At 35.3% G+C, this 19,854-nt stretch overlaps 1 protein-coding gene across 2 annotated transcripts in view; it reads right to left on the minus strand.

Moving 5' to 3' along the window:
- Positions 1 to 19,854, minus strand: part of SLIT2 (slit guidance ligand 2) — a 375,009-nt gene that overhangs the window by 62,382 nt on the left and 292,773 nt on the right. For both annotated transcript variants that reach the window (XM_030922577.1, XM_030922571.1), the window contains 8 exons: positions 19,479 to 19,622; positions 17,422 to 17,588; positions 16,415 to 16,547; positions 12,988 to 13,056; positions 10,514 to 10,585; positions 9,941 to 10,012; positions 8,187 to 8,258; positions 5,226 to 5,389 (listed from right to left, as the gene is read on the minus strand). In XM_030922577.1, the coding sequence (XP_030778437.1) occupies positions 5,226 to 5,389; positions 8,187 to 8,258; positions 9,941 to 10,012; positions 10,514 to 10,585; positions 12,988 to 13,056; positions 16,415 to 16,547; positions 17,422 to 17,588; positions 19,479 to 19,622 (893 nt within the window). The remainder of the gene's footprint in view (positions 1 to 5,225; positions 5,390 to 8,186; positions 8,259 to 9,940; positions 10,013 to 10,513; positions 10,586 to 12,987; positions 13,057 to 16,414; positions 16,548 to 17,421; positions 17,589 to 19,478; positions 19,623 to 19,854) is intronic.

Below are 19,854 nucleotides of genomic sequence, written 5' to 3' on the forward strand. Positions count from 1 at the left end.
AACGATTATTTTTCTCAATTGCATTAGCCATATTGTAAGTGCGCTATAATCCTATGTAACCAGTGGCTACCATATTGAATAGCACAGATTTGGAACATTTCTATTAGTATAGAAAGTTGTATTGGGCAGTGCTGAAAAGAGCTAATTTTCCCTCAAACACATTTCCATTAATGCTACATTAAGTACATGAGATTCTAGAGTCAATAAATGAAAACAAACTCAAGCTAGTCAGATAATAAATACTGAGTTACACAAAGATGTATGTACGTATGAATGTATGTACAGGCAGACCTTGGAGATATTGTGGGTTTGGTTCCAGACTACCTCAATAAAGTGAATATTGCAATAAAGACAGTTAAACAAATTTTTTGGTTTGCCAGTGCATATAAAAGTTATTTTTAACTATACTGTTATACATTGTGTCTTAAAATGCAATACCTTAATTATAAAATATTTTATTGCTAAAAAAATGTGAATGATCATCTGAACCTTCAGTTAGTTGTAATCTTTTTGCTAGCCAAGGTTCTTGCCTTGGAGTTAGTGACTGGTAAGACTGATCAGGGTATGGTTACTGAAGGTTGGGGTGGCTGTAGCAATTATTTAAAACAAGACAACAATGAATTTTGCTGCCTCGATTGACTCTTCCTTTCACCAAAATATTTCTCTGTACTATGTGATGCTGTTTGATAGCCTTTTATCCACAGTAGAACATTTTTTCAAAATTGAAGTAAATCCTCTCAAACTCTGCCACTGTGTTATCAATTAAGTTTATATAATATTCTAAATCCTTTGTGGTTATTTCAACAATGTTTACAGCTTCTTCACCAGGAGTGGACTTCATCTCAATAAACCATTTTGCTCATCCATAAGAAGCATCTCCTTTTTTGTTGAAGTTTTGTCATGAGATTGCAGCAATTCAGTCCTATCTTCGGGGTCTACTTCTAATTCTAATCTCTTGCTATTTCTACCACATCTGTAGTTACCTACTCCACTGAAGTTTTCACTCTTCAAAGTCATCTATGCAGATTGGAATCAACTTCTTCCAAACTCCTGTTAATATTGATATTTTGCCCTCCTCTCATGAATCACAAATGTTCTTAACGGCATCTAGAATGGTGAATCTTTTCCAGAAGGATTTCAATGTCATATGACCAAATCCATCAGAAGAACCACTATGTACAGCTGCTGTAACCTTATAAAATGTATTTCTGAAATAATAAGACTTGAAAATAAAAACTATTCCTTTATTCATGGGCCGCAGAATGGATACTGCATCAGCAAGCATATAAACATCATTCTCCTTATGTATTTCTATCAGAGCTCCTGGGTCACTAGGTGCATTGTGAAGAAGCAGTAGTATGTTGAAAGAAATCATTCTGAGCAATAGGTCTCAAGAATGGGCTTAGGAAACCATGCTGTAAACAGATGTGCTGTCATCCAGGCTCTGCTGTTCCATTTGGAGAGCATAAGCAGAGTAGATTTACCGTAATTATCAAGGGTTCTAGGATTTTCAGAATGGTAAATGAGCATTGGCTTCAACTTCTTAGCCCCTAACAAGAAAGTTAGCCTGTCCTCTGAAACTTTGAAGCCAGGCTCTGACTTCTCCTCTTTAGCTATGAAAGACCTAGATGACATCTGCTTCCAATAAAGTCTGTTTCATCTACATTGAAAATCTGTTGTTTAACAGTGTCAACACCTTCGTCAATTATCTTAGATCTTCTGGGTAACTTGCTGTAGCTTCTACATCAGTATTGGAGCTTCACCTTGCACTTTCATGTTACAGAGAAGGCTTGTTTCCTTAAACCTCATGAATCAACCTCTGCTACCTTCCAGTTTTCTTCTGCAGCTTCCTCACCTCTCTGAGCCTTCATAAAAACAGAGTAGGAGCCTTGCTCTAGATTAGGGTTTTGTTTAAGGGAATGCTGTGGCTGGTTTGATTTTCTATTTGGATCACTAACACTTTCTCCATATCAGCAATAAGGCTGTTTCATTTTCTTCTTTTTTTTTTTTTTTTTTTTTGAGAAGGAGTCTCGCTCTGTCACCCAGGCTGGAGTGCAGTGGCCAGATCTCAGCTCACTGCAAGCTCTGCCTCCCAGGTTCACGCCATTCTCCTGCCTCAGCCTCTCGAGTAGCTGGGACTACAGGCGCCCACCACCTCGCCCGGGTAATTTTTTTGTATTTTTTAGTAGAGACGGGGTTTCACCGTGTTAGCCAGGATGGTCTTGATCTCCTGACCTCGTGATCCGCCCATCTCGGCCTCCCAAAGTGCTGGGATTACAGGCTTAAGCCACCGTGCCCAGCCTCATTTTCTTATCATTGGTCTGTTTGCCGGAGTAACACTTCTAATTTCCTTCAAGAACTTTTGCTTTGTATTTACAACTTGGCTAACTGTTTGGCCCAAGAGACTTAGCTTTGGGTCTATCTCAGCTTTCAACATGGCCTTCCTTGCTACACTTTTTGTTGCTGTTGTTGTTGCTAATTTCTAGCTTTTGATTTAAACTGAGAGATGTGAGACTCTTTCTTTCACTTGAACACCTAGAGATCACTGTAGTGTTATGAGCGGTCTAATTTCAATATTGTTGGGTCTCAGGGAATTGGGATTCCCAAGGTAAGAGAGAGAGACAGGGGACTTATCTTGGACTTCCGAGGACATTTCACAAATCAATGTAAACTGTGATGCTCTAAGAGTGGAATACAAATATGCAACTTTTCTCAGATTTTTGTTACAATATTTTTTCGAGAAATAGTTCCAAGGAATTATAAACTTTAAGAAATACAGATAAGCATTAGCATTATTAAAAATAAAGTATGAGTATCACTGGGCACAGAAAGGTGTAACAGAATCAGTTTGCAGTTTCTCAACTTCCCCATGTAATTTGCCTAATAATGTGCTGAAGAGAAGGTTTTATGCCAGTTCTATCTTCCTTGCCTCCCCTTTGACAATCATCTCTCTCCCACTTTACAAAAGAATGATATACTTCTCAGTCCACCAGAAATTTATCCGGGTGCACCATCCCAACAGAGAGCTAGGATCGTAAAAGAACAATTATTGCAAAAATTCTTGCAATCAATGCACATAATCTCAGAGAGGCACTGCAATAACATTTCACTTTCAACTTTAAATAAAATATTGATAAAAAATTATGTAGTTTCAATCAGTGATGCACTAGTATTAACAGCAATGATTCAATTCAAAGAAGACGTAAAAACTTATAGACTTTTGGTGGCAGGAAATTTTAAAATTTCAATTACATACTTTTTTTTGGAGTAAAAAATGATACAATTTTCTGAGGTATTGAAAATAGGAATTCAAGGAGAAAAGGAGAAACTACAGTTTAAGAAAAAAAATGCAATATATTAAGGAGGATCTTGTTTTTTCTCTTATAAAATTAGCTCTGGTATTTAGATTCCACCAGATACATTTAAAAAAATCATCGAAGAGTTTTGTTTTAAAATGTCAATATTTACAATGTGCTGCAAATTACCTTTTGCAAACATTTACCACTATGAAATACATTAGAGGCCAAATTAAAAACGTTGAGGGTGTGTATAGGTTTTGAAAATTACTTTTTTATTAATAAATTATGAAGTGTCCTACATCACCTTTTTTGGTGTTTTGAAATGTTATAACAATACAGTCAACAGCTAACATATTGAATGTTTGTGCGTGTGAGGCAGTCTTTTATCTGTATTATCTAATCTTAACAAAATCCTTTCAGACTGTAACCATCACCACCTTTGCTTACAATGAGGAAACTGAGGCACAGACTAGTAAAGTAATTAAACTACAGTTACCTAGTACCAAAAAGTGAAGCTGGGATTTGGCTCCAACCAGGCTGGGCTTCAGAGCTCAAACTGCAACCCACGGCACAGTATTACCTACTTAAGTATGTTTTTCCTCCATAAATATTCAAATGTTGAAAGCTTATCTTTTTAGTTAGGTTTATCAAGTCATGGAAGGCAAGACCATACCATAAAGTTCTCTATGCTCCATAACACCTAGGATTGAATTTTGCACATAAAACATGCTTAATCAACATTTTCTGATTAGACATTTAACATTTTCAAGAATTTCTCTCCTCCATCTAATAATCATGAATGACCTTCTTAAAATATACACAATCTGGCTGGGTGTGGTGGCGCACACCTGTAATCCCAGGACTTTGGGAGGGGGGCGGATCACGAGGTCAGGAGTTCAAGACCAGCCTGGCCAACATGGTGAAACCCCGTCTCTACTAAAAATACAAAAATTAGCTGGGTATGTTGGCGCTTGCCTGTAATCCCAGCTACTTGGGAGGCTGAGGCAGGAGAATTGCTTGAACTGGGACCCGGGAGGTGGAGGTTGCAGTGAGCTGAGATTGTGCCACTGCACTCCAGCCTGGGCTAGAGAGGGAGACTCCATCTCAAAAAACAAAAACGAAAACAAAAACAAAACAACCAAACAAAAGCCCCCCAAAACCCCACAATCTAAGTATAATAGTAAACTTTATCCCACTATTTATAAGGAACCTAAATCCATATAGCTGACTACCATCGGTGGAAATATTTACACAACAACTTTAGTAGTGGTTATCTCTATGTATGCTGATAAATAGTTAATTTTATTTCTTCTTGCAGAAAATAAATTGTTTCTTATTATTCATATTTTCCTATTTAGGGGCATGTATTATTCTTGTAATAAAGGAAAATAATATTTGTTATTCTGACAATATTTAGAATTCACAAATACATCAAACAAAAGGAAAAGAAAGGGATATAAACAAGCAGGAAAGAAGAACATCAACACAGGAAGGCTGCAGCACATGAGGCGAGTCAGAAGGTTTGGGCTGAACACTCGGGAGGGCCTGTTTCTCCTTACCTGGAATGAGGAAGCCACAGGGCCCTGGTAGCCCTAGGAGCAGGGCACATGTTCAGACAGGGCAAAAGCAAAACATTTGACTTGTGAGAGGCTATGACAGAAATTTCCAGAAATTGTGAACTCTACATTTTTGATACATTTTCAAGAAAACTTGGTCATTTCCAATGGACTACTTCTGAGATTTAATTGAAAAGCCTAATTCTTTACTTGGGCACCTCTGGTAACTGCTCTGTCTTGTCCAAGCATGGGCTGAAGAAATAATCATTTATTGGGCTTTTCAACCATACCTTTGGAGTGACAATTGGTTGTCTTTTTTCTTTTTTACTTAATATAGTAATTCTTAAATACAAATGATTAAAAACCATACCTTGACAGGTAAATTTTTTGGAGGGAGTTGTGAGTAAAAGTTTATCTGCCATTTCTCCAGGACCAGCACAACGAGCAATTCCAGGCTCCTTATATTCCGACTTCACCCAGTCGGATAACCACTGCATGTTACAATCACAGTAAAGAGGGTTGGCTCCAATTGCTCTGGAAAAACAACACCACAAAAGCACACACACACACACACACACACACACACACACACACAAGTATGGAAGCATTGTTATTTCCTAAGGGCAAAGAATTCAAAGTGATGCTCAGCAGAAAATCCCCATAGATTTACTGAGGATAACAATTTAGCAAAAAAATAGAGACTCTGGGGATTCCCCATTTTCCTGAACGATGTGCACTGGGATTTAGTGAGCTGTCACTGGTGTTAACACTCATCTCGCTTTAGAAGGTCTCCTAATATTTTCAGAAACGTGTTTATATTGAGTGTAAGCACACCCTGAGTGCATTAACATTTCATTCACCAATTATTTACTGATAACTTAAATCACAATGCAAGATTCTGAGGACCCAAATATAAGTAACGCATTATTCTTACCTCCAGAGGACCCTGCTGCAGAGGAGATTAGCATTACATTAGGATATACTCACAGATGCAAAGAAGTTTCATTAGAAGTGATGTAGGAAAAGTATTTACAAGATGATGGAGAACCAACAGACTAACTTGTCTGGGAGGCTAGTGGTTAAGAAAGTCTAAGCTGTGTAGGATAGTTAGAGTTAAGTAGAAAGAAAGGTTGGGAACAATGATGCAGATAAAGGACAGGTAAGTACAAAGAAAGAATATAAAATATTGAAGATGTCTAGAGCTAGCTCACCAGAGCTGAGCTGGACCTGCACTGGGTGGTGTCTGTCCCTTTTCAAAGTCGTTCATTTTATGGTTGTTCATTAGTAGTAGTGACAGGAAAGTAATTAAGGTAATAGCTAACATTTATTGCACTATTACTATATGCAGGAGCTGGGATAAGCCATTTATAAGAATTACTTCATTTTATCCTAAATAGTAACTTTATAAGGTCCATTTACTCAATAATTCACTTTACAGATTAAGAAACTGAGACCTGGACTCTTAACCTTATAAAGCTTGGATTGAAGCAGTAGGTGCGTACAATGGCATTTAAAAACGGCTTACTTCTGATTTACAATTAGCTTCTAACTAATAAGACTTCTAGGTCTACTGCCAGGAGAGTTATGTTATGTTTTATAGGTAGCCCCCCAAATATATGTGTAGAGTCATAATACTTGATACTGTGGAAGTTTTAATGCCCCATTTAAGAATCAGAATGTAGTGAATGTTATGCGCATATGTATGTCAGATTCAAACCCTTCCAAACTGAAAATGAGCAAAATGTTTTTTAGTCATTTGATCTCATCTCTGCCAACATTTAAGTCCTTGCTATGACAGGGGAGGAAGTGAGAAAAGTGAAAAAGCAGAGCTCTTTATGATCTAGGGGGTAAAAGACAAGGCACAAATGAAATGCAAGGCAGAGCAGGGCCCAGGACAAGAAAGACTCCACTTGCTCTCACTGTTGCGGGAGGAGGCTGGTAACACGAAGGGAAGTTCTGCTCAGCTCAAGCAGCACCTTTCCTGTGAAGCCACTTCTGATGCCTGACCATAACACTAGCAGAACGGCTGCCTCCTCATTCAGGCTGCATTCTCTGCCTGAGGGTACCACAGCCCTGCACCTCTGAGCTAGTAGCTTTCTTCATATTGCAGCTCACGCACGTGGCAGCCATGGAGTTTGTAAAGGAGTGGCTTAGAGGTAGGTTCTTGGCTTAAAGACGAAAATGTAAAGGCCCTGCCTTCCTGGACCTATCGTAGTTTAGTGGAAGGAATATTAATAGGCACCTGTCTGATAGCCTGATGTACAAAATGTCAATTGATAACACAGACTCTATAAGGCAAATGCAGACATAATGTGATTGACTACTGGATCTTCAATTCAATTCAAAGAAGATGTAAAAGCATAGACTTTTGGGCAGGAAGTTTTAAAATTCCAATCATATATATATTTTTGGAGTCAAAAATGATTATTCCTTTCTCAATTTTGTAAATTCGTATCTTCTTGGAGTTTGTGGATTTTCGAGAGAAGTGCAAAACCAGGAGAGGATATGGCAGGCAATCTCTTCTAGGGAACTAGGGCACAACTGACATTGATATTTAGGCTGAAGCAGATAGTTGCCGTCAGGTATCCAACTCAACATCAGCCAAGGAGGCTTTGGATCCTAAGGCTGCTGACTGAACTTCCTTCTAGGTTTGCCATGATCTTAACATTACACCTAGTAATAATAAAATCACAGAATTTCACCCAAATGAGTATTTTGGACTCCACTTATCATATATTTTCAAATGGTTGTATTGTAGTTCCAAAAACTATGGAGATACAAACAAGTTGCAATCAGAGAAAACACAAAGGAAAAGCCACTTCACCCAATTCAAGCATTTGGTTGTGTCTTACTTCCAAACTATAGTCTTGAACCACATTGAATTTATTTTTGTGTGGTGCCATAGTTGATGCTGAATCAATAAATCCACTTTGAGCAAATCAGGATAGGCTTCACAGAGAAGGTGATATTTGGGATGTGACTTAGAAAAGCAGGGTTAGGATAGATAATTGAAAGGCAGCTGATATTCTAGAATCAGAAAATTATGAGAGAAAAAGCATAGGCTAGTAAAGTTGGAGAGCCATTATTGTAGAAGAGACACGTTTAGCTAAGCAAAGATAATTTGACTAATGGAAAATAAGAGCCAGAAGGGAAAATTAAAGCCATCTTATAGAGGGCATCATATCCAGTTTGAAAATCTTCACGTTTTCTTTAAAGATGAAACCAATTACATCTTATGATATTACAATAAAAGAACTGGCAGAGGAATGTTCCAGGTCACTCACTAGGAAGGGTTTGACCCTAAACCTATATCCATAAACCAGGTACTCACAGATGTGACAATGCAGAAAGATCATTGAAAGCACCTTCAGGCACAGCAGAAATGTCATTTCCATGTAGAGAACTAAAAGAAACAAAAAGAAAAATTAAACTTCCTACATTTCTGAACTCATAGACTCCAGAGAAATTCCGAGACTTTAGTTTATAATGAGCATTTTAAATCAGTGCAGAAAAGATGGTCTATAAAATAAACCATTTCAGTACAACTGGATATCTGAGAAAGCAAACAGCTTTCACCTCACATTATGTATACAAAATAAATTCCAGAATGAAGAATTAAATGTAAAAATAAAGATGTATTAAAAGAAACTATAGAAGATCTCCCTTTTATAAATGTGGAGTGAGGAAGGCTTTCAAAGACTCAATATAAAATCCAGAAACCGTCAAGGAAAAGTGGGAGAAATTTTTGACAACATAAAATATATCCAAACAATAAAATATTCCATATAAGAAACATAATAATATATATTTGCAACTGATATAAGGGTTAATTCTTTTATTTAAAAAAATTCCTGCAAGCATAGAGTCAAGTAGGAGATGCATAAAGATATTTACATTAATAAGGAAAATAGAAAGTACCTAACAGAAAATGTGGAAATGATATAATCAAGCTCACTAGAATAAAATGCACCAGTGCTCAGTAAACAAATAAAATATACTCAAACACTCTAATAATTGGAAGTGCAAATTAAGACAGGAATGCAGAATAACTTTCAATCTGTCATATGGACAAAAAGAATAAATAATACTCAATGTCTGCAAGAGTGTTTTGAAAAAGGTACTCTATTAAATAGTTGGTGGGAAAATAAACTTTTAAAAGGACAGAGTCTTGTTTGGGGAATAACATGACAGTTACTTTTGGAATCCCTCCAATATACTTGACAGTACCTTCCCACCCACCCTACATTCTTGCTGAAATGTCAGCATATTTGCACCAAGATGAATATATAGGATGTTCATTAGAGTACTGTATAGTACTCACAAAAATTTGAAATTAAACCAAATTACAGTAAAGATGAGGATGATTGAATCAGTTCTGGTTCCTCCCACCAATAGAATAGTCTGTATCAGTTAAACAGCTGAGTTATAGGCATATATGTATAAATATATATCTATTATATTCTTATATATGTATTTTTATTCATATAGATGATAGACTAGAAATATTCAGAAGCATACATTAAACAAAAATAGACAATGGCAGAACAAAAACAGATCCTATTAATACTTGTGGCTTTTAAAAGTTATATAGCCATGGGCATACATCTATGAGAACAGAAAAAAATGCATCTGAAAAAGGACCAGAGAGCACATCAAACTGTCCATTCAGAAGCAGGAGAGTAGGATCAAGGATCATGTTTTATTTCACACATTTTAAAGTACATTTTTATAGTAAAATGTTTTCATATACTATAATTTCTAAAGAAATTAATTTTGAAAGTTTCTCAAATTAATTTTGAAAGTTTCTTTCAAAGTTAATTGAAACTATATAAACCCTATATCTTAATGTTACATATAATTAAATAAATGATTATAACAACAATCAGTATTACCAAAAATAAAGTTACATTGTCCAACAGCTTTGCTGTTGTAAGACATGATTTTTCTATTTCCTCATTTATAATAAATCCTAATGCATGTATCTTCAAGCATCAAGAATCAACAAAGCAGTTACATCCTTAAAAAGACAATCCCAAACTCAGATCTCTGAGAAAAGAGATATTTTGTTGATCCTAAGATGCTTACAGTAATCGAAGAGACTTTAATCCATCGAAGGTGCGAGGAGGAATACATCTCAGACGGTTGTAACTAAGAATTCTGAAAGCATACAGATGTCAATTTGTTTTATTTGGAAATCCAAGAATGGTCAAATACTTTAAAAATAAAGCAGTTAAGAAAAGGCTTATTAAAGCAGCTTATTAACTGACAGTGTTAACACACAATATAATGTTATTTTTTGTGTGTTGTCACCCTAACACAACATACTTATTTCCTAAATACAACCTAGAATGCTTCCGTCTGCCTACCCCTGCCCAACTTTGGTGCCTCAACCATCCCTTCCCTAAGGTGGATTTTCCCTATCTTAGGGATCTCCCCTAAGCCCCCCACAAATATAAATTATTCTTTGTTTTTTTTATAGAACCCAATACTTTTTCTAATATCTACATTTGTTCATGTATTGTGCTTTTGTCTATTTCTCCCAACAGAAACATTCCTTGAGGGTACGGACTGTCTTGTTCAATAGCAATGTCCAGCATCTAGAGATTGCCCTTTGTCCAATGAATTAATGAATACTCAGTACCACACTTTCACACTCACAAGGTGAGGAGCTGCGTCATGTTGCTGAAGCTCTGATTAGAAAGCGTGCTTATTCTGTTGTTACTTAAATCTCTAAAAGAGAAAAAGAAATGGAGTACACTATTAACCACAGGAATGAAAATCTTAGTGATTCTTAGAAGGAGAAGGGTCTTCTTATTCATAGTCATAGCAGTATTGTTAGCATTCAGCTGTTATCTGAAAACAATGAAACAGTGAATAACCCACTGTAGTAGACTGCAATGTCATTCATGATTATTTACACCTCACCGTTTTGAAATTAGGAGTGATTTTATATATATAAGTATATGCATTGCTTTAGCCAATGTAGTGTGCATGCAAGGGGTTGGTTCACTTCAGAGCAGCAGCTTCAGAGTACAGTTTATTGTCCCTTATCCCTCTGCTCCCATCTCCACAAGGCTTTTGATATTTTACAGAGAGCTTCCTTGGAGGTGACTTGCGATAGACACATTTTGCAGGTGGGAAATAAACCCTTATCCTCAAAAGTAGTATCAGATACACATACTTTACCCTCATTGATACATATGTTCAGTGACACACACAGACTTAAATTTGATCCCTGAAAGAACCCCTGATTAATTACATTCAAAATGCCATCAATAAAAACGTCTGTGCTCCTGCTCCTGGCTGAGTCATGGTTACATAGTAGGTCCTTAATAAATATTTGTTTAATGAATGTTAAGTAAATGGGAAAGATGTTGAATTTTTACCAATGTTAAATGGCTATTTATATGTATAGTTTGTACTATGGGTCGTAATTTACATTCCATGAACTTGATCTTATTCTCATTATATATATAGTGTATATATACACACACTATATATGTAAAAAATATATTAAAATGTATATATACGATATATAATACTAATATATAGTCACCATATATAATTACATGTATTCACTAATTTTTTTCTGAAGCAAAACGTAAAATATATGAATAAATGGAAGATTCAGAAAAGCTGAGGATAATCTATTCCTTTATTAAAATATGAAAATGTCAGTAAAATGGACCCATGAAATTGTGAAAATGTTAAGAATCTGAGAGGGGCTTTATACTCATATTTTTAGCTGCTGAAGAACTAATCCTAAATTTTAAAAATAAAAGTATCTGTATTAGCAGAAGTAACTTGCCTAGAGTTGTATAATGAGTCACTAGTAAAACCATTTTTGGATCCACAAATCCTCATTTGTCATTTCAAACTGGCTTGAAAGTAATCACATGCTGTCCCACAAATGAGCCAATTCTGCTAAAGTGACCCTTTGGAAATTGCAGCAATTTAATGGTTTATTTAACAGAACAAAATGTATGTAATCAGCTCTTGCTGATATCAAATAAATAACTAGAAGCAGAACAAGACATCTTAGAGGATATCTTTTCCCATTATTTAATCATTTGTCATTTAAATAGTCCTATTTATTTTCTATAGAGTGTTTGACTTACCCATACTTTCAAGGAATGTGATCAGCAGCAATTTTAACTAGCTTCAATGTACCTAGTTTACATTGGGGCATGTAACATTTTTTGCTACTTAGGTTTTTAGAATTCACTTAGAAATAAACCTCCTAATTCTAGGAATATTAGTAATCTACTTCTTAAGCTAGTAATATTTACTCTAAAATCACATAGACTTAAACAAATGATACGGTACTTTCGAAATTAATATCTACTATCTTTCTCCTGATTTTTTGTGTTCTGAAAAGTTTTCTCAATTACCAATAAGGCTACTCTAAAAGTATGGTATTATATGTAAAAGATTATATGAATTTTTAAGCATTGCGCATATAACCAGATCAAATGTTTGTACATTTAAATATCTTTTTGTATTCACAACTTAAGGGTGGTCAAAAGTTGTTTACGTTAATGAAAAAGAGATGCTATTTTAAGCTAAAAAATCAAAATTTTGAAATTTATACTCAAAATGTTAGTATCTTTGTCAAGTTTACTTAAACACTACATGAATATATATGGATTTTATAAAATAAATTTTTATACTAGAAGCCCATAACTTATTTAATAATGCTTTGTATAAGAAACAAACGTAATAAACTAAATTTATGTTTTGGGGAAAGTCATTACCACTTACCATCTTTGCTTGAAGTCAAGAATAAAGGCATCGTTTTCTATCTTTCCTTCGTTAGTTTGTCATAAAATAACCCATATTCACTATCAATAAAAGTATGCAGGTTTACACATTTTCATAATTCTCTGACTACTTAGACTTTGTTGTATTTGTGTTTTTTTGAATACAGGAGGACATCTTGCTATGACATTCCATCGCCTGATTGATAGTCAATGAAGATGTAGCCAGTGGTCCAGACCACAATGAGCAAGGAGGGAAGCATCTAACTGTGAATGATTTATATTATCTGAAAGGTTCATTAAATCTTCCGTCCCTTGCCATCCCCATTTTCTGGAAATAGAGTAAGTCAAAGAAAAGTGCAATATGTTACTCACATAAGTGTTAAATGTTTGTAGTTGGAGAGTTCCTTGGGAACCAGTGTAAATTGGTTTCCATCCAGATACCTAAAAACAAGGGAAAAATATTATCTTCTTGCAAAGTTAATAGTGGCCTTGCATAAAATAAGTAAACAGTACTTCACTCTTAACTGAGGCAAGGAACCCCTTGGCAATTTTTGTTTTAAGATGTTGTGTCCCAAGCATGGATTATTATTTAAGAGAAGTAAAGGAAAAAAAAAAAAAAAAAGCAGAGTTGTCCATGAGTCCAGTTCTTTGTGGTTTATCTAACAAGGCATTTAGCCATCTGTGTGCAAGCAAGGAGGTTCATTCAATTAACCAAATTTTTAGTCAGCCTTCAGTTTGCTTGTGTTTATGTGGACACAATACCACGAAATTCATTAACTACTAACAAAACCTTGCTGCTGTGGCCAAGACCACTCATCGCTGCCTTAATATGTGTCAATACACTTAGTGAATAACAATGGACACATTAAAGGCATATTTGGGGATTTGAACATATTAGGTTTAAGTTTAAAAATAGTTTTAACCAAACATATCCGCTACGATGATAACATTAGGAGATTTTATGGAATATAAATTGATCAAATGTATAAATATATATATGTAACAGTAATAATCAATAACCATATGTAAGTAAACTTTCCCTTCTTATTAGAATCAGAAGAATAATCAGAAAATAGGCTTTGGGCTAACTGGCAGGACACAAAGATAACTGAATGCTTGAAGTTATATCTATGATGTCACAATAAGGAAAATAAATTTCATCTCCTTCCAAGGCTGTTTTTCCTAGAACATAGATGGTGAAGGGTACAAATGTCTTTCAGAAACTGGGGCCATTTGACTATAGATGCGCACACAAACACTTCTGGGACATTGAACATGTGGCCCTTCCTACCCCAATGTTGTGGTCCATTTCAAGATTCCAGGTTGACATTAGTATTTTTTCTGGACATAGAAGTAGCTGAGAAGTTGCCTAAGATAATAACTTATTCCTAATATTTCAAAATAAAAACAATGATATAAAAGACACCAGTTATCAGAAAATATATTCAATGTTTGATAAATAATTGGGTCTATGTTATGACTCATGATGTCTACCTAAATTTTCTGACGCGGTATTTCTTCTTAGATCCCTCTCCATTTTTTTCTTTCCTCTACCTAAGTTTTTCTTGATACCACTAGAGGGAAGCATCACCCTATATAGTTCAGCACTCTCTCTTTATTCCAGAAAGCAGAGGAAGGTCAAAAAGATTCAGAATGTGCACTATGAATGCTTACATGTAAAATAATCTAAGGGGGGAAGTTATATGGAACTGATTAAAAATAATGGATACCATTTGCTCAAACTAGTCCACCAATAATACTAATTTTTGCCAAAGTCTTTAATTATTTAATGTGATACACATATGAAATTCTTCTAATACATGCATATATGTTACTGCTGAGAAGGATTCTGCTGACTCAGTAAGGTTACAAGAGTAAGCTCTCTAGGGGGTAAAACTTGAATTCACAACAGATGAATTAATATTTTTCTCTATAACAAACTTTCTTTAGAAAAAAAGACTACCTTCTAATAATTTGTAGTAAAATAGATTGAAAATTCAACTTTTTGAATAGTTGAAGTAGCACGTAGATAGCACAGGGCATAAACCAAGCAGGATGTTGAATGTAGCTTAGTAAGAAATGTTTAAAGTTTTTTAATGGGAATAGAGTAAAGGCACCAATACATAGTACAGTTAAAACAGTAGAAGGAAGGATTTAGCATCAAAGCTGGTCTGAATGTAAGTTCTTCATTGGTGTACTCCTAAAATTAATGCTTTGGACACAGAGTACTCTTTTTTAAATTTTTTTTTAATTTTTAATTATCCCTGCTTTATTTTTTATTTTTATTTTTATTTATTTTATTATATTTTAAGTTCTAGAGTAATGTGCACAATGTACAGGTTTGTTGCATATGTATCCATGTGCATGTTAGTGTGCTGCACCCATTAACTTGTCATTTACATTAGGTATTTCTCCTAACGCTATCCCTCCCCCATTCCTCTACCCCACGACAGACCCCGGTGTGTTCCCTGCCGTGTGGACACAGAAGATTCTATAAGCATCTAGCCTTCCCACAGAGTAGGGCTTCGGAAGATCCCTATGTGATCTTCTGAAATAAAAAATCATTAAGAATTAAATATTCAATTACACACATATACATAAAAAAACAGTCCTTCCAGTTGATTAACCAATGTGATTGGTAGTGAGAGAGGACCTGAACACTTAACAGCCGTTCAAATCTAAGAGGCACGTTCTGTGCACATGCGCTAAGATTGCGCCTTTTTCCTCTAAGTGTTCCATTCAGGATCAAACTTAAGATTTAAAGAATTGCACGTGATTTGAAAATAAGATCCTTAAAAATTGAAATGACATGCACACTGTCAAAAGTTTGTCAAACCTGCTCATTTGGAATATGTGTGTGCACCTGCACAAACAGCTGATACACATCCGCATAACTTACATGTGGGTTTAAATCATTATTGAACCATGGTTCCATATACATAAAAAATAAACAGAGGCAAAGTGACTCAATTGTATTCAGATCAAGCATATCCAGAGTATGACATTGGTTTAGAGACAAAGGAATGGAATGAATGGGGCATGGAAGCATCATTATTCTGGCAGCATATTCTCTAATGAATTCCATTCTGCAAGTGTAGCATGAGGCAGCCAAGGGAGTGTGGGCAGTGCAGAAGGTCGAGATGTGTATATATTGGCCATGTAATTTGTGGTTAAATATCAGTAATGAAAATGTCAAGGCTAATTGGTCCCATACCCTTTAGGATCTAAAGGACTTTGATTCAAGCCACCAAAAGCAGCATCTCTTCTTAAGGGAAGAGATTATGCTAGTTTCTTCCATATACCAGATAATTATTTATCCCACGTGGTAAAACTTCCTCCTAGGGGTCACAGAGGTACAAAAAAAAGTTTCCCATACAGAATATCCTAGACTGTAAATAAATTAAATATAAAGCATTTCCCAAAGTGCATTCCATTGGCCATTAGTCTTATAAGATGCTCCATGAGAAAAGGGGTATAGGAACAAATAAATGTGAAAGATACCTTATATGTTACCATTGTTTCTTGAAGAGTCATAGAACACCTTAGCATAGTAAAGGCACTGAGAAATCTTACAGCATAAACACACACACACACACACACACACACACACACAATTCCCAAGGGCCTCTAAAATAGCTTTTGCATTGTTTACTGTTTTACAGGATAATAATTAACTGGCCTTAGAATACGATTTGCAAAGAAGATTGTAAAGATTTTTGTTTGGTCTACATTCCTCTGGGTGTGTGAAACATTTATCATCAAGGAAAAAGAAAAGAAAAGAAAGACAAGCTCTACTTACAACTCTGTGACATCTCTTGGAATACCTTTCGGCAAGACCTTCAAACCCTTGTTGCTACATCGGACAACTGTATCCAAGCAGGTACATTCAGTAGGACAGCGAGAAAGTGGGGAGCAACTATTGTCATCATTTCCTAAATTGCAGAGGAAATACAGGAAAACCCAGATTTGTGGTCTTGAAGGTGCTAGAAGGGATTTCATGCCTTTAAATTAACAAACACGAGAGTCTTAAGCTGTATAATCATTTATATATGGGACATTCAGTATTTAAAAATTGATACCATAAGCTCTATATAGCACTGTTTTCAGACCACCTGGGGAAGAATTCTGGAAAAGGGTTTACATTTTGTAAACTGTAATTACAATTACCAATACAATTGAAATAGTTATTTGTACAAATTATATTTTTAATTAGAATATGTAAATGTAAAGTGAATTATAGAGAAACTACAAGGAAACAGATATGAAGAGACATAAAAGAGAATATATTAACTTAAAAGTTTAGGTCCCTCATTTATAAAGCTCAAATTAGCTCTCTGTTCATTGGCGACAATAATAGAACCTGCTCTATGTACCTGATAGCGCTATATGAGAATCAGACATGATGATATAGAAAGAGCATTGAAAAGTGACAACTAGTATTTTTGTCAGGTTTATTAAACTTCTGTTTTATAAGATAATTTCTTTTCTCCTTTGAAAATGGTAGGTACTAAAAAACATGCCTAGGGTAATAAAGAAAAGTTAAAATGAAGCTATATAAATAAGACCAACCACAAGTTGGAAACCAGAAAATCTAAAACATTCAGAAATGCACATCAAGTAGACTCAAATGTGGAAGGCAAGTCTGAGAAAGTAAGTGTCCCGGTACTAAAACAAAACCCAAACAACAAAGCAAAAGATACATGATCATTATTTGCTGAACTGAACTATGTTGTAGATTTGTGCAAAGCTGTATCTGAACGGGCATGCGAATGCCTGACAACCAAAGAGTTCACAAGGATTTCTTACCGTCATCACAAGTGAAGTCCTGAATGGCCACATCCTGGATGGGTATTTCTTTTAGGAAGTACGGTTTTTGACATCGAGGATTTCCCGTGACAATTCTCTTCTTCCTGAGCCACTCTCCCAACCAAGCCAGGTAGCAGTTACAGTTAAAAGGATTAGCCAAGAGGTTTCTAAGAGCCACAGGCAAACAATGCATGGTTTAGTTTGGGGTTTCATCTTCTTCATTCTCAAAACCCCAGTTACCCTTCTCCACACTATTTCCACCGGTAACGATTCCTTCTTCTTTGTATTCGCAGACCCCCCATTCATACTCAGAATCACATGCAGTATATGAGATGCAATTTTTTTTTTTTTTTGCTAAAATATTTATGCTTGGAACTTAAACAGTAACAACACTTTTACATAAGGTAATTCTTCACATGATTTCATGCAAAAAATAAGGTAAGGCTTACCCAGTGGATTTGGGGCTTACACAGTGGATCCTGATAGATATTTCATTTAGAAATAATTTAAACTTGTCAGAAATCTGACTTGCTGTCAAACTTCACACTGATAATGCAGTAATTTAATATAAAGATGAAGGCTGATTACCTTATATTATTGAGTTTAACCTGACAACAGCTAATTCATTAATTTGTCATCTCAAGATTTCCATCTCTTATTTGCTCTAGAGAATAGGTTTCCCATCTAAACTGACAGCTGAGTTGATTAAATGCCAGTTATAAAAATGAATTTACGTCTACAAATCTCAATACTTTTGGCATCTCACCACTTCAGCATAAACCTATTGACAATCTCATTATTTATAAACATGCCATCTTTAATATGTGCAAATTAGTCACTTGATGTAAAATGTCACATTTTATGCAAAAAGAGGATTAAGTACTTTACTGACGGATGGATGCTTCTCTCAAATTATTTCTTCACTGACTTGAGCTATGAACTTTTTTTCTCTATCTTTATTCCCCTCCTTTTAAGTTAGATTAGTATATTTGCATGCCACCATTACTGGGAAATCTTATCAGTTAGATAATTAATAATTTCAAATGCTGCTTTTTAGATACTGACATATAAGAGACCTGAAATACATGGTTTGGAGGTGTGTGGCTTTTTTACTTTTACATTTTATTTATTTATTTATTTTTAATTTCTTGAATTCTGTCTATAGGCCTACAAACACTCTTTATTTTTAAGCTGCCTACATAAAATAATCTCTTGGATCAGCTCAACCTATTTCTTCAATATTTTGCTAATATCATAGTAGATGCCCTCTAGTAAACAGCTTTTATTTTTGATCTGGTCATCCTAATATATCTCCTGTCATTTCGAATGATTCTTTGTTTTTTTTTTTTTTCCTTGAGATGGAGTCTCGCTCTGTCACACAGGCTGGAGTGCAGTGGCGTGATCCTGGATCAATGCCATCTCCGCCTCCCCGGTTCAAGCAATTCTCCTGCCTCACCCTCCTGAGTAGCTGGGACTACAGGCACGTGTCACCATGCCCGGCTAATTTTTTTGTATTTTTAGTAAAGACAGGGATTCGCCATGTTGGCCAGGCTGGTCTCGAACTCCTGACCTCAAGTAATCTGCTTGCCTCAGCCTGCCTCAACTAATCTGCTGGAATTACAGACATGAGCCACCGTGCCTGGCTGATCCTTTCGAGCAAGTTTGTTGGTAATAACCCTATCCATTCTCCTTTTATAATACTTATACTGAAAATACTCCAGTGTGAGAACACTGGCAAAAATCTGTAACATTTCTTTTATATGCAGCACTATCAAGTTATAATAATTCTAAAATTTAGAATTAAGCTACATCATTGATAACATCACTAGGAAAAATGATTCACTGAACAATACTATATTTTTTTGTTAAAATTTAATGTAAGACAGTAGGTAATATTTTTTAAAAAATTTAAATAAATTTGACATGAACAAGTTTGCACTTTTTTAAGTCCTAAACCCTTGATCACATTTTAATGAAATGCTTAATAATACATTAAATACATTAACAAATATAATAAATGGCTCAAGTAATACATAAAGGCTATTTTTCATACTTACAGAGTAGATAAAGAATGGAGAGTATCAAATGCTCCTGGTGCAACTGTAGTAATTTGATTATCATACAAAGAAAGCAAACGCACAGAACTGAGTCCTATGAAACTGTCATTCCCCACACAGGTTATTCGATTGCTTCTCAACATCCTGAGGGGAAAAAAAGGACATTGTTATGGAGACAAAGCGTCAGGCAATCAATTTTGCCTATCTGAGGATCAAAATGATCCTTGCAAATATGTAGCATTCATTACTACTTTTAAAAAATGTTCTCTTGCTATTAGATATTGCTATGAATATATACTGGGAATATCTTGCAAGAATAAAGTGCTTTGAGTTGTCAATGATTAATCTCAGTTACAAAAGGCACGGTGAGTCTAGG

This window comes from Rhinopithecus roxellana, chromosome 2 (genome assembly GCF_007565055.1).
Source record: "Rhinopithecus roxellana isolate Shanxi Qingling chromosome 2, ASM756505v1, whole genome shotgun sequence".
Classification (NCBI taxonomy): domain Eukaryota; kingdom Metazoa; phylum Chordata; class Mammalia; order Primates; family Cercopithecidae; genus Rhinopithecus; species Rhinopithecus roxellana.